Source organism: Sapajus apella, unplaced genomic scaffold (assembly GCF_009761245.1).
Source record: "Sapajus apella isolate SASKATOON/1434 unplaced genomic scaffold, GSC_monkey_1.0 scaffold16, whole genome shotgun sequence".
In the NCBI taxonomy this organism is placed as follows: Eukaryota; Metazoa; Chordata; class Mammalia; order Primates; family Cebidae; genus Sapajus; species Sapajus apella.
The window spans coordinates 23,267,170-23,280,969 of record NW_022436956.1 but is presented as its reverse complement, the minus strand read 5'-3'; the positions used below and the strand labels follow the sequence as shown (position 1 = coordinate 23,280,969).

Sequence of the window (13,800 nt, the reverse complement as noted above, 5' to 3'; positions counted from 1 at the left end):
GTCCTTGTGACCACTTTCTGAGGAACCTATAACCCCATACCCAAAATCACAGGTGTTGTCATTGGTTTAAAGGAAGTTACGCTTTTTTTATCCATTTCCTTTTTGGGGGTTCTATTTTAGTGAAACCCCAAACCAAAATCAAATCAAATAAAATTACTATCAAGGGCAACAGAACATAAAGCAAGACTCACCTCGTCCTTTAACTGAGCTAAAAAAAGAGGTAGAAGATGTTCAATGGTATTCTCTTTGCCCACAATAGTAGACAATCCCATAATTACAGAAGCTAGGGCCGATTTGACATGTTGACTGGTATCAGATACTAATTCCTAAAATAAAATTAAATTTGACATGTTGACTGGTATCAGATACTAATTCCTAAAATAAAGTCAAAATTAAAAGCCTTTATTACAAGACAACAGAAACTTCCATACCATTTCCCAAGGACGTATTATTTATTTACTTATTCTGGGAGACAGAGCCTTGCTCTGTTACCCAGACTGGAGTGCAGTGGCGTGACCTTGGCTCACTGTGGCCTCAACCTCCCTAGCTCAAGCACTTCAGCCTCCAGAGTAGCTGGGTCTACAGGCATGCACCACCAGGCATGGCTATTTCTTTTTATTTTTTGTAGAGACTGGTTCTCGCTATATTGCCGGGGCTGGTCTTGAACTCCTAGGTTCATGTAATCCTCTCGCCTTGGCCTCCCAAAGTGCTGGGATTACAGTTGTGAGCCACTACACCAGCCTGATTTTTTTTTCTTTTTGGGACAGTGTGTCACTGTCACCTAGGCTGAAGTGCAGTGGCATGATCATAGCTCACTATCATCTCAACCTCCTGGGCTCAAGTAATCCTCTCACCTCAGACTCCAAGTAGCTGGTACTACAGATACATGCCACTAGGCCCAACTAATTTTCATATTTTTTGTAGAGATGGGGTCTCACTGTGTTGCCCAGGCTGGTCTAGAACTCCTGGGCTCAAGAAATCCTCCCACCTCAGCCTCCCAAAGTGCTTGGATTACAGGCATGTGACACCATACCCAATCCCAAGGAATTTAAAGACAGCACTATTTCAATATTGATTAATTGATAATGTTTCCTCAGACTACCTGTTAGGTAACATAAACCTATGCACCAAAGAGCATTTTATAATTATAATAGGTTAATAAGTAATAAACAACAATGTCACACGTTAACATATCTTCCCCATTCATTCTTTGTCAACACCTTTAAACTCAAAGAACTTTAAGGTAAGCAAATTGAGATTAAGGTTTACCTTCATATAAATCAGAGTGAAAGAAAATAAACTGAAGTCAGGTTTACCTTTATATAGGGCAGAATTTGATTCATAATTATGGTCTCTCTATCTTCAATGGGCAAGTTCTCACAAAGTTCTGAAAGATAAATAGGAAAAAAAAATGTTTTCACAGGGCCATTTACAAAGAGCCAAATAAGGACATTTAACCAGACTTATCAACAATTTCAATTTAATTCATGTTAAAGCAAGTAAGGAAAATAGCTCGTGTTCTAAATACACTTTTTCGTGAATCTCTATGCCACTGCGTACCACACCAATCCAACTGAAAAGGCATTTTTTTTTCATAAAAACAATACAAAATGATTTATTGGTTTTAAATATAAAGGGAGTATTTTTATGTGACAACGTGGCATTCCACACACTGAAAGCATCCCTATGCATTTTTAAAACATATTCTAGAACAAAAACATGCAAAATTCACTAGCAAAAAAAAATGCACCAAAATGAATGACACATGTTCCAACATAAATTGAACTCCTTAACCTTTTACTTTGTGGGCAGCAGCTGCCCGGACTTCAGCTTCACAGTCTTTAAGTAGGTTCTGAAAGGCGGGGACGAGGTCATTTAGGGTGATTTTAGGACCCACAGCTTTCTGGAGCTATAAAAGAATTTAAATGGATTTTAATGTACACCAACAAAATAATTAACAAGAACAAAACAAAATTGTGCAATCTTTTAAGTATTTTTGCCACAGCACATTCCATTGAAAAAAATATTCAGAAACTTTGGATAAAACAGCATATCTATAGGTTTCCAGGTTTATTTCCTTAGTACTTAAAAATGATCATTTTACCTCTGAAAATTTGTCAGCTACCATATAGCGAACTCGCCAAGATTTATCTTCTGCTGCTTGTCGAAGTGCAGGCATCACCAAGGTCTCAACGTCATCCTGAGACAATAGCTGGGCAATACTGACACAAGCTTCCACAGCTAGGAGGCGCACTGAATCCTAAAGGAACAAAATTTCTATAAATCAGACATTTATTGAGATCTATGGGAACTGTTGCGGGGTGGTGCAGCTGTTCAAAAAAAACTACCACGACAAACACCACATCTTATATAGTTTCATGTCTTTATACTGTTTTTTTTTTTTTTTTTTTTTTTTTGAGACAGGGTCTCACTCTGTCACCCTGATTGGAGTACAGCGGTGCAATCTCAGCTCATTGCAACCTCCACATCCCAGGCTCAAGCGATTCTCCTGCCTCAGGCTCAAGTGATTTTCTTGCCTCAGCCTCCCGAGTAGCTCGGATTACAAGTATGCGCCACCACGCCAGGCTAATTTTTGTATTTTTAGTAGAGATGGGTTTTCACCATGTTAACCAGGCTGGTCTTGAGCTCCTGACCTCAAATGATCCACCGGCCTCCGCCTCCCAAAGTGCTGGGATTACAATTGTGAGCCACCATGCCTGGCCATGTCTTTACATCTTGAAGGAGCTGCTCCCTTTGCCTGGAATGGCATGTCGAAGTCATTAAGATAGAAATGACTTTGTACAATGAGTAAACAATGAAGTAATTACCTTGGCTAGAATGCAGAGTTTTAGGAGGAAAAGGAAAATAAAAATTTAAAAATTAAGTGGAAAAAAAATTTTAATGATGCCTTCAAAGCCCTACTATAATAGGAAGTTGAGGGATAAAAATGAAAAGAATACTTGTACAAGTTATTTATAACAGATTAGTGCAAAGGTAGAGAATAAGGATAAAGGAAATCACTTAGGAAGCTCAGTTTTCAAAACACTCGGACCAGGGTGGCAGTAACAGGAGTGCAGGCAGCATAAAACGATGACTTGGGAAGAAATACACAGAACAATTGAAACTTAGAAATCAGAAACAAAAATCAGTTGGATTTAAATGTTAAAGATCAAGGATAGAATAACTTTTGAGGAAGCTGTGGCTAGAAAACACAGAAATTAGAAAAGTATGAGATTAGTGAACTTAGCTTTCCAAATGTAAACAGCCAATGTCATCGTGACACCTATTTCCTTTGAGCAAGTGGAAAATACACAATTAAGACAAATCAATGAGGGGCCTGGTGCGGTAGCGCACCCTGTAATCCCAGCACTTTAGGAGGCTGAGGTGGGCAAATCACCTGAGGTCAGGAGTTCAACACCAGCCTGGCCAACATGGTGAAACCCTGTCTCTACTAAAAATACAAACATTAAAAAAAAGAAAAAGAAAAAAGGCCGGGCGTGGTAGCTTACTCCTGTAATCCAAGCACTTTGGAGTCCAAGGCGGGCAGATCACCTGAGGACGGGAGTTCAAGACCAGCCTGACCAACATGGTGAAACCCCATCTATACAAAAAAAAAAAAGAAAGAAAGAAATACAAACATTAGCTGGGCATGGTGGTAATCCCAGCTACTCAGGAGGCTGAGGCAGCAGAATCGCTTGAACCGGAGAGGTGGAAGCTCCAGTTAGCCGAGATTGCACCACCGCAAGACTCCATCTCAAAAAAATAAAAAAGACCGATCAATGAGAAATTAGAAACTGAGACTGTAGATTTATATATTATACCATATAGGTGGAATCTTAAAACATGTAAACATTAGAACCCAGGAGAAATAGGCCAAAAATTTTAAGTGTGTACAATAAGTTATGTATATACACACACATATACTTGAGAGACATAAAGGTAACTCTAACTTCCAAAATATTACATAACTTAAAAACTGTGTATCAGCAATAACTGACTATATGCCAAAGACACACACACTCCTCTGTATGCAAGCATACAGGCTAAAAAAGACAGGACTATGTTCTTGGTAGTGATTACACAGATATTTTTGGATTTCGAAAACGATGGCTAAAGCATCGGACTGCTAATCAACTACTGAAATATAAGCTAATACATATTTGTTAAAAAATTACTTCTGGCCAGGTGTGATGGCTCACGCCTATAATCCCAGCACTTTGGGAGCCCAAGGCAGGTGGATCACCTGAAGTCAGGAGTTCAAGACCAGCCTGACCAACATGAAGAAACACTGTCTCTACTAAAAATACAAAATTAGCCGGATGTGGTGGCACATGCCTGTAATCCAAGCTACTCAGGAGGCTGAGGCAGAACTGCTTGAACCCGGAAGGCAGAGGTTGTGGTGAGCCAAGATCACGCAATTGCACTCCGGCCTAGAAAACAAGAGCAAAATGCCATCTCGAAAAAAAATGTTTTTAATTACTTCTCTGGCTGAGCGTGGTGGCTCATGGCTGTAATCCCAGCACTTTGGGAAGCCGAGGTGGGCAGATCACAAGGTCAGGAGTCCAAGACTAGCCTGGTCAACATAGTGAAACCCCATCTCTACTAAAAACACAAAAAAAAATTAGCCAGGCATGGTGGCAGGCACCTGTAATTCCAGCTACTCAGGAGGCTGAGGCAGGAGAATTGCTTGAACCCAGGAGGCGGAGGTTGCAGTGAGCCAAGATCTTGCCATTGCACTCCAGCCTGGGTGTTAAGAGTCAAACTCCGTCTCAAAATAAAAAATTACTTCTCATCCAGAACTTCTGTTTTTCTCTCCTATACCTATTTCTCCTCCCAGAATTTTCTCCATCTTAATGATGATACCACCCTTCACCCAGTTACTCAAGCAAAAAATCTAGATCTTGATTCCTCTACCCACCATCCAATCCAATAGTAGTAAGTCCTATTGATCCTGACATCCAGATCCTTTCCATCTTTACTACTGCCATCCTATTACCATCATCATCTCATGCTGAGACTTGAAATGTGGCTGGTATACATTATTTATTCACAAATAATTTTGGAAATTTTTGGTTGAATACAAACATTGTTAATTTCACCTATTTCTTTTTACATATATATATATATATATATATATATATATATGTACATAAATTTTTTTTCTTTTTTTTTTATTAAGATGGGGTTTCACCATGATGGCCAGGCTGGTTTTGTACTCCTGACCCCAGGTGATCCACCCACCTAGGCCTCCCAAAGTGCTAGGATTACAGGCGTGAGCCACCACGTCCGGCCTGTTTCTTTTTACTTTTAAAAATATGGCCACTGAACTCAATTCAGGAATTCACAGAAAAATAAAAAATAAAAACATGGCTAGTAGAAAACTTAAAATTAACAGATATCTTACATTATATTTCTGTTGAACAGCATTGTTTTAAGCTGTAATGTTTGGGTAACAGAAGTGCAAAGAAGGCTGGGCACAGTGGCTCATTCCTGTAATCCCAGCACTTTCGGAGGCTGAGGCAGGCAGATCATGAGGTCAAGATATCGAGACCATCCTGGTCAACATGGTGAAACCCCATCTCTACTAAAAATACAAAAATTAGCTTGGCATGGTAGCACATGCCTATAGTCCCAGCTACTCGGCAGGCTGAGGCAGAAGAATCACTTGAACCCAGGAGGGGGAGGTTGCAGTGAACCAAGATCGCAGCACTGCACTTCAGCCTGGCAACAGAGCAAGACTCCGTCTGAAAAAAAAAAGTGCAAAGAAAACTAACGAGGTGCTTACTATAAAAGTCAGGATAATGTTACTCTTAAGGAAGTATGGAATGGCAAGTGGAGGAGGAAAAGATTGTGTTTGAAACGAAATCCATGGAGGGATTCTGGGGTAGGGGCTGTCAAAGTGATGTCTCCTAACATAGGTGACAGTTAACAAGTTGGTATTACCTTATAATAGTTCAATAAGTTGCACATTTATTTTGTGTTGTTTACTATATGTTATTCTAATAAATTTTTTAAATTATTTTGAAAACAGGATTTAGAGCTTTAGATTTAGGATCTGAAAATGAGACTCATTAATATGTGTCCTGGTGCTTGTGGTCCTGTACATAAGAAATGATCTTAGGGCAGACAACATGCAAACTAAAGACTCTTCTAGAGTCCAGGAACTCTGGGAGCTAGCTGTGAAGGACACAAATTCTGGGGCCAAACCACCTAGATTCAAATCCTGACTCTACTACTGCTAACTGTGCAGCCTTGAGCAGGTTATTTAAACTTTGTGTGCCTTTGTTTTCTAATGTGTAAAATGGGCTATCTCATGGGCTGTTGTAAGGACTGAATTACTTAATACACAAAACTACTTAGAGGCAGAAAAAAATTAAGTATTTAATTTAGATATTTGCTAGTTTTATTGTTATTTCTACATCGAAGAGATCTAGATCTTCAGAATTAAATACTATTATGTGAAGTAATCCCATGCACTACTATACAGGAAGCAGAGGGTCAGATAGCTTTCCTAACACATTCTAAGCTTACTTATCTGAAAAGTCAAAAATTCTAGGAAACATTACTCCCTCATACTACAATACAGCCAGCAATTCCCAAAGGTATGTTATGCCTCTATGGAGCTTTGGTGTTCCTTTCTAATTATGGCTCCTATTTCCTCTCTGACTCCCTCTTCTTTTAACAGCTGCTAATGTAAGAGAGAAACCATAGTCTGGTTAAGAAAGAAACATAAGAACATTGAGATGAGCACGTTACACTTTAACCAGACCAGAATAAGCACGAATTCTGCAAAAAGAATCCTAACAAGAAAACCAAAACTCCCCAAAGAAATTCTGAACATTTAGGGGAAAGGAGCATATCTGTGCCCTTTAAATACTAAGAGCCAGTTTACCTGTTCATCTGAAGCTAGATTAGTGAACAATGGAACAATTTCACTTTTCACACTGTCTAATTCCAAAACTTTTGCAAATTCACCCAATTTGGAAGCAGCAGCACGTCGTACCATTGGTGTGTCATCTGAGCACAAGGAACGGAAGTGCCTGCAACATAAAGCAATGAACATATTTCCCATCAAATAACACTGACTAAGCCTGCCCCAACACACACAGACTTTTAACAGTTTTATCTTACAATACTTAGTTATTGGGCTTCTACTCATCGAAGTAATGAAAATAAAACATATTCAACTGGATGATAAAAAAATGACATCATAGGCCAGGCATGGTGCCTCGCACCTGTAATCTCAGCACTTTGGGAGGCCCAGGTAGGATGGCTTGAAGCCAGGAACTGAAAGAAGACTGAGCAACAGAGCAAAACTCTATCTCTACCCCAAAAATACTTTTTTTGTTGGGGGAACTCAAGTGATCCTCCCACCTCAGCCTCCTGAGTAGCTAGGAATACATTCAAATCCTGAATATATTCAAGTTAGGATTTGAATATATTCCTAGGTGCATACCACCATGCCCAGCTAATTTTTTTTTTTTAGTAGAGACGAGGTCTCAGTATGTTACTCAACCTGGTCTTGGCCTTTTGAACTCAAGCAATCCTCCCAACTCAGCCTCTCAAAGTGCTGGGATTCCAAGAACAAGCCACTGCACTCAGCCAGAAAAGTTTTTTAAAAACTAGCCAGGAGCACTGGTGCATGTCTATAGTTCTAGCTACCTGGGAGGCTGGGGCTGGAGGATCACTTAAGCACAAGAATTTAAGGTTGCAGTAAGCTATGACTGCACCATCATGCTCCAGCCTGAGCAACAAAGCAAGACCTTATCTCTTAAAAAAAAAAAAAAAAAAAAAAAGGATATCAGCCAGGCATGGTGGCTCACGCCTGTAATCCAAGCACTTTGGAGGCCAAGGCGGGTGGATCACCGGAGGTCGGGAGTTCAAGACCAGCCTGACCAACATGGTGAAACCCCGTCTGTAAAAAAAAAATAAATAAAAAAGATATCATAAATCCTGCTACCACAGTATCAGCCACGCACTGATAACAAGGTACTGTGTAAATTGTCAATTACAAGTCCCCAGTAATCCCAAATAACTCAAAAAAATACCATAGCTTACTGTCTAATATCTGCTTTAACAGCATTTGATGCCCTGGGATAGCAAACGCTGAACAAACCACATGCAGACGTGCGAGAGGTAAACCAATCCCCACTTGCTAGGCGTTTCACCAGAGGTACAAAATAAGCTTCCAGGGCAACAGGAGTATGCTCCTGGGAGATCTGTCTCAGGGACTCCACAGCTCTGTCACGAACAACAGTCTCTTCCACAGTCGCCAGATTTTCCAAAGGAGGCTGAACGGATTAAAAAAGAAAACCAGAGAAGAAAACTTATTGAATCAGGTTAGAAACAGATTATCACCTTTTACAGTGAGTGAAGGGAGGTGATACACGTAACCAGAATGTTAGCTGTATCACACCAAATGGTTACTTTCAGCTCACACAGTGATAACATATGGTGCAGACAACCCTAAGACACGACTTCTATAGAAAAGCCAAAATCTCATGTCCCAGATGGCAATTCCCAGATGGTGTCTACAAATGACACAGTGTAAGAGACTTGACACAATATTAATATTACCGTGAGCTGAATCACTAGGTTTAAAAGATATATAGCCAAATTCAGACAGGATCATGTGTATTTCCTCAAGAGTAAGTACAAAAACATGATCAACACTGGACACCACATTTACAGGATAACAGCTTGTCAGGTCACTGAGTCCACAGCCTTTCAGTATTCCCAGAGGTGCAAGCAACCCTTATCCACCATCTCCATGCCATCCTTTTTATCCAACCTATAAAATGCTGAGTACAAAATTGCTTTTTTCAGAACACATTCAGCAACTTTCCATTAGCCATAGGGCAGGAGTTTCTGACAGAACAATCAACTGAAAACTACAGAGATGGCCAGGTACAGTGGCTCACACCTATAATTCCAGCCCTCAGGAGGCAGAGGTGGGCAGATCACGTGAGGTCAGGAGTTCGGGACCATCCTGGTCGACATGGTGAAACCCTGTCTTTACCAAAAAATACAAAAAATCAGCTGGGCGTGGTGGCGCGTGCCTGTAATCCCAGCTACTCAGGAGGCTGAGGCAGGAGAATTGCCTGAACCCAGGAGGCAGAGGCTGTGATGAGCCCAGATCACGCCATTGCACTCCAGCCTGGGTAACAAGAGCAAAACTCTGCCTAAAGAAAAAAATTAGCCAGACAGGGTGGTGCAAATCTGTAATCCCAGCTACTCAGGAGTCTGAGGCATGAGAATTGCTTGAACTCAGGAGGTTGCAGTGAGCCGAGATTGTATCACTGCACTTAGGCCTGGGTGACAGATGACAGAGACTCTGTTTCAAAAAAAAAAAAAAAAGTAAAGTACAGAGATGGTAGAACATCTTGCTTACAGCTTTAGAAATAGAAGAGGCCAAAGCAGGTAGATGATCTGGATTAGGATCAGTAACTGAATATGGCATGGCCTAGTAAAAAGCATAAACAGGCTGGCTCTCTGAACCTCTGCCTTACTGAGTTTGCATGTAATCCAGGTAGAGCCTATACATGCCATGAGCTACAAATTTTAAAGCATAAAACCCACCTGTAGAACTAACCAAGAGTGAAATAGAAGCATAATGAGTTATTAGTTATCTAATAATACATTCTGAAAATTGTTGGACACAGGTAGACAGTATTCAGCTTTCCTACAGGGTATTTCCTACAGAAACCCATTGAAAAGATACTGTTTTTCACTTGCCAAGGCCTTTCATGATCTGTCCCCCGCCTACTGTAATCCCCTCTCATGCAGTACCACTGGATAATTGCTGTCACTATTACAGGATGAGGCCATGGTCCTCAGAATTGCTTATGAGTAGTCTTGATTTGAACTCTGCTTGGCCCTTGATGATCACTCTGCCTGCCTACTCCAGCCTCAACACTTCATACTCCAGAAGTCCTTTTTTTTCAAGAGATGGGGTCTTGCTCTGTTGCACAGGTTGAATTTTGAAGTCCAGTGGAACAATCATGGTTCAGTGTGGTCTCAATCTCCTCATCTTTCTGCCTCAGCCTCCCAAGTAGCTAGGACTAGACATATGACACCATGCCCAGCTTTTTTTTTCTTAAGAGATGCAGTCTCACTATGTTGCCCAAGCTTGTCTTGAACTGCTGGCCTCAAGCAATCCTCCTGCTGCTTTGGCCTCCAAAGGCTAGGATTACAGGTGTGAGCCACCATGCCTGGCCACACTCCAGCAGTTTTGAACCCAGCCTGTTTCACGCTTCCAATCCTCTGAAATTCATTTTTTCAATACATGACTATTGTATTCTAGCACTGGGGACACAGAAGAAACAAACCAGACAAGGTTCCTCACTCTAGTGGCATTTACATTCTAATGGAGTAAGACAATCAATCAAGAAAACAAGCAGATGGTGATGAGCACTCTGTAGAAAAAAGGAGTTGGAAGATGTGGTAAGGGGTGACTGGGAGGCTACTTCAAGTTGAGTGGTTGGGGAAAACCTCCCTGAGGAGATGCATCGACGTTGATCCCTGAATGACAAGGAGCCAGCCACAGAACGCTCAAAAGATCATTTCATTAGAAGGAAGACCTAGGGCAAAAGTCTTAAGGGAATAAATAAAATGAGCTTGGTTAGTTCAAAGAACAGAAAGAAGACCAATGTGAATGAAAGACGTTATCAAGGCATTTGAGGTCTGTCCCCTGCCTACTGTGACCTCTTCTCAGGCAGTACCACTGGGCATATGACAAGCCTGCAGAGGCGAGTCATAAAAAGTCTTGTAAGCTAAGGTACAGATTTGGATTTTCTAAGAGCCACGGCAGACAGTGAGCCATCTGCTGGGTGATGTGAACTGTAAGGGTGTGGTGAGAGGCAAGAGTGGAAGGTATTGTTAGGAAGCTACCACAGCAGTCTAGAGGAAAGATGATGATGGTCTGGACTAGGCTGATAATAGGAGGGATGGAAGAAAGTGGACTGATTTGAAATATATGTAGACTCTATAGGAATTACTAATGGATTAGATGTGGGAAACAAGGGAAAGAGGATTCAAGATTATCTTCTAAATTTTGGCTTGTGCAACTGGGCAGATGGCGATACCATTTACTGAGGTGGAATAACTAAATGAGAGGTGTATTTGAAGGATAAAACTAAGTTTTGTTTTGGGTATGTTAAGTTTGAAATACCTGTTTGACATACAAGTAGAAAAAAGCATAGGCCTATATACATAGAAAAATATAGGTCTTTCCATATATACAGATTCATACTTATCTATTAATCAATCTACCTCAGGAGTTCCAGGGAAAAGTCAGAGCTAGAGATAGAAATCGTGAGAATCAGTATTACATACCCAGTATTGAAAGCCCTGAAGCATACATTCCTACTTTGTCCAACTGTTGAATTCCTGATCATCTTTTAAAACCTAGTTCAAACATCATCTCCCAAGAGGTCTTCCCTGATCACCCTGAGTTAATCCCTTTCTCCCCTTTATTATGTGGGTATTTTGTAGATACTTATATCTTTCCATATAAGACTACACAGTAATTATTTGTTGGCACATAAAGGCAGGGACCTCATTCCATTCACTTTGGTGGTCACTTTTTTTTTTTTTAAGAGATAGGGGTCTCACTACATTGCCCAAGCTGGATTCAAACTCCTGGGCTCAAGTGATCCTCCCATCTCAGCCTCCTGAGTAGCTGGTACTATAGGCTTGTGCCACAAGCCCACTCACATTGATCTTCTTTAACATTAACATTGCAAATTACGATGTGTCTGATAAAAGTAAACTCTCAATAAATGTCAATTAAATTGAACTAAATTCATCAAACTCACAAAGTCAGAGGCAAAAGTTATACTGACAAAGACAAAATGCCACTAGATGAGAATTAAGACTTTCAACTTGGGGGAGAGGAGAACAATAAAAACAATCAAATCCTTTTTCTCCCTACATCTAAACTAATAAGTATACAGACACAGAAGGACAAAGTTCTCTTATTCATAGAAAAAAAAAAAAAAAGAATGGCTTGAGTCCAAAATGCTTACATTATTTATTCTCTCAGTGACTAACATTATGACTATCTGCCCATAAAAGATCTGCATAAAAAATGCTGCAGTGTGCCTATCACCAAACAATGTATCATTTATACTGCAAAAGTTCTGGAAGGAGGGTAAGCAGCATTATAAATACTCACCAGCAGACAGTGGGCAAAGTCAGGACCTCCCACTAGGCCGGTGAAATTTCCCAGCTGCTCAGCAAGAGCTAATAGTACCTCATCTTCATCATAAATTGTATCTGGAAGTGACAACAACAGGGACTCATCAACATAGCTCTCCCACAGCTGGACACTGACACAAAACCAGGATCAGATTCACTATGCAACCAGTAAGGTGGCCCAGTCAAAATCCTAACAGCATTTTCTTCCTTCTCCTCAATCAACTCTCTTCCTAGATCTGTTTTGCACAACAAATTAGAAATTCATACTCTCCTATCAATTGCTTTCCCAGTAGCTAAATGGTTGATGTTTGAATATATCTAGCCACAAGTAACAATATACTCTGTTTTGTTTCTTTTGCACAGAAACCACATGGCTCATTTTAATGTGGGTAACAAACTAAAAAAGTCAAAGTGTTGAAAGCTACTGGAAAATGGAATGTCCCTGCCCTTCTCTAAACAAAGATTCACATACCTGTAAGGAATGGCAGCAATTCACTTCGTGTCCTTTCTACTCCAAGTGCTAGGGCAATTGTTGATAACTTCTTAATACTGTTGAGTCGGAGCTTCAGAAAAGAAAGTAGAAAGAAAATAAATGTAAAGAAACGGTTAAATTTAGATCAAAAGACAAAAGGTGCTAACAGGTGAAACAATGATACGGGTAATAATGAAGATAACTAACATTTCATTTACATTTCACTGCTAAGGGACTTCCAAGAGGAGTGTAACTCGGTCTCACTAGCCAGCGGATTTCCTAGGAGAAACACTCAGAAGGCCCCGGAAGAGAAATGAATGAAAGATAATACAACACCCAGGAAGTAACATAATTTTAAAAAAGAGGGCACTTTCGCAGTGGTGAAGCAGGTGAAACGGTTGAATACAACGCCTGTCGTTTCAAAGAAAAGTTCCCATAAAGCTGATACGACTCGTCCAGGTTGATCGGTAACCCCACCTCCTCTTTCTACCCAACAAGCCGAGCCAGTTCTAAGCCGGGAAGGGATTTCGAGGCACTTCAAAGGGCTTCTGTGCATCCTGCGCCCTCAGCCGCTCCAGCCCCGTGCCGGCCCCGCACCGCGCTCCTCCAGCTGCCTCGCCTACAAGGCGCGGCCACCTCACAGCCCGGAAGGGGGGCCCAGGCGGGAAGCGGGTTCCCAGACAACCGCCCTGTAAGGGCCAGGCTCCGGGCGGACGCCTCAGGGGGTCCGAAGCAGGGGTACTGGAGAGGTCCTGGGGAGAGTCGCGGCGTGCCACCACGGCCCTTCACGGAGCTTTCCCCGCCTCCCCTTCAAGTTTCTGCTGAGTCGGGTTCAATCAGTCCCCCGGCCACCCTCACCGCGGCACAGGCCTTCCCCCTTCTCTACCACGCGACCGGCCGGGCCCACCTCGGCTCCCCGGGCCCAGTCCAGTACCTGCACGTCTTCATTGCGGAGCTCGTCAATTAAAACTGCGATAGGGTATAGCGAATCGTCTCCATCTCCGCCCGCTGCTCCCGCGCAGGTCCCGGACATCGCTGCGCCCGCCATGTTCTTTCTCCTCCTACTGCTGCTGGTCACCGCCTCCCGCCCCGCGCCCAGGCCCCGCCCCGCGCCCAGGCCCCGCCCCGCG

General features: G+C 41.8%; 1 protein-coding gene across 6 annotated transcripts in view; it reads right to left on the bottom strand.

Moving 5' to 3' along the window:
* PPP2R1B (protein phosphatase 2 scaffold subunit Abeta) overlaps nt 1-13,800 on the bottom strand; it is a 56,414-nt gene that overhangs the window by 28,284 nt on the left and 14,330 nt on the right. For 5 of the 6 annotated variants that reach the window (XR_004270935.1, XR_004270934.1, XM_032285615.1 and 2 more), the window contains exons 1-9: nt 13,605-13,781; nt 12,671-12,761; nt 12,176-12,276; nt 8,059-8,291; nt 6,893-7,040; nt 2,105-2,260; nt 1,795-1,909; nt 1,317-1,387; nt 192-326 (exon numbers count right to left, since the gene is read on the bottom strand). Coding sequence is in view for 4 of the 6 variants with exons in the window: in XM_032285615.1 (XP_032141506.1) it covers nt 192-326; nt 1,317-1,387; nt 1,795-1,909; nt 2,105-2,260; nt 6,893-7,040; nt 8,059-8,291; nt 12,176-12,276; nt 12,671-12,761; nt 13,605-13,718 (1,164 nt within the window). In the remaining 2 variants the exon portion in view is untranslated. Of the gene's footprint in view, nt 1-191; nt 327-1,316; nt 1,388-1,794; nt 1,910-2,104; nt 2,261-6,892; nt 7,041-8,058; nt 8,292-12,175; nt 12,277-12,670; nt 12,762-13,604; nt 13,782-13,800 lie in introns of those variants that run through there. The other variant, XM_032285613.1, reaches the window with a different exon arrangement.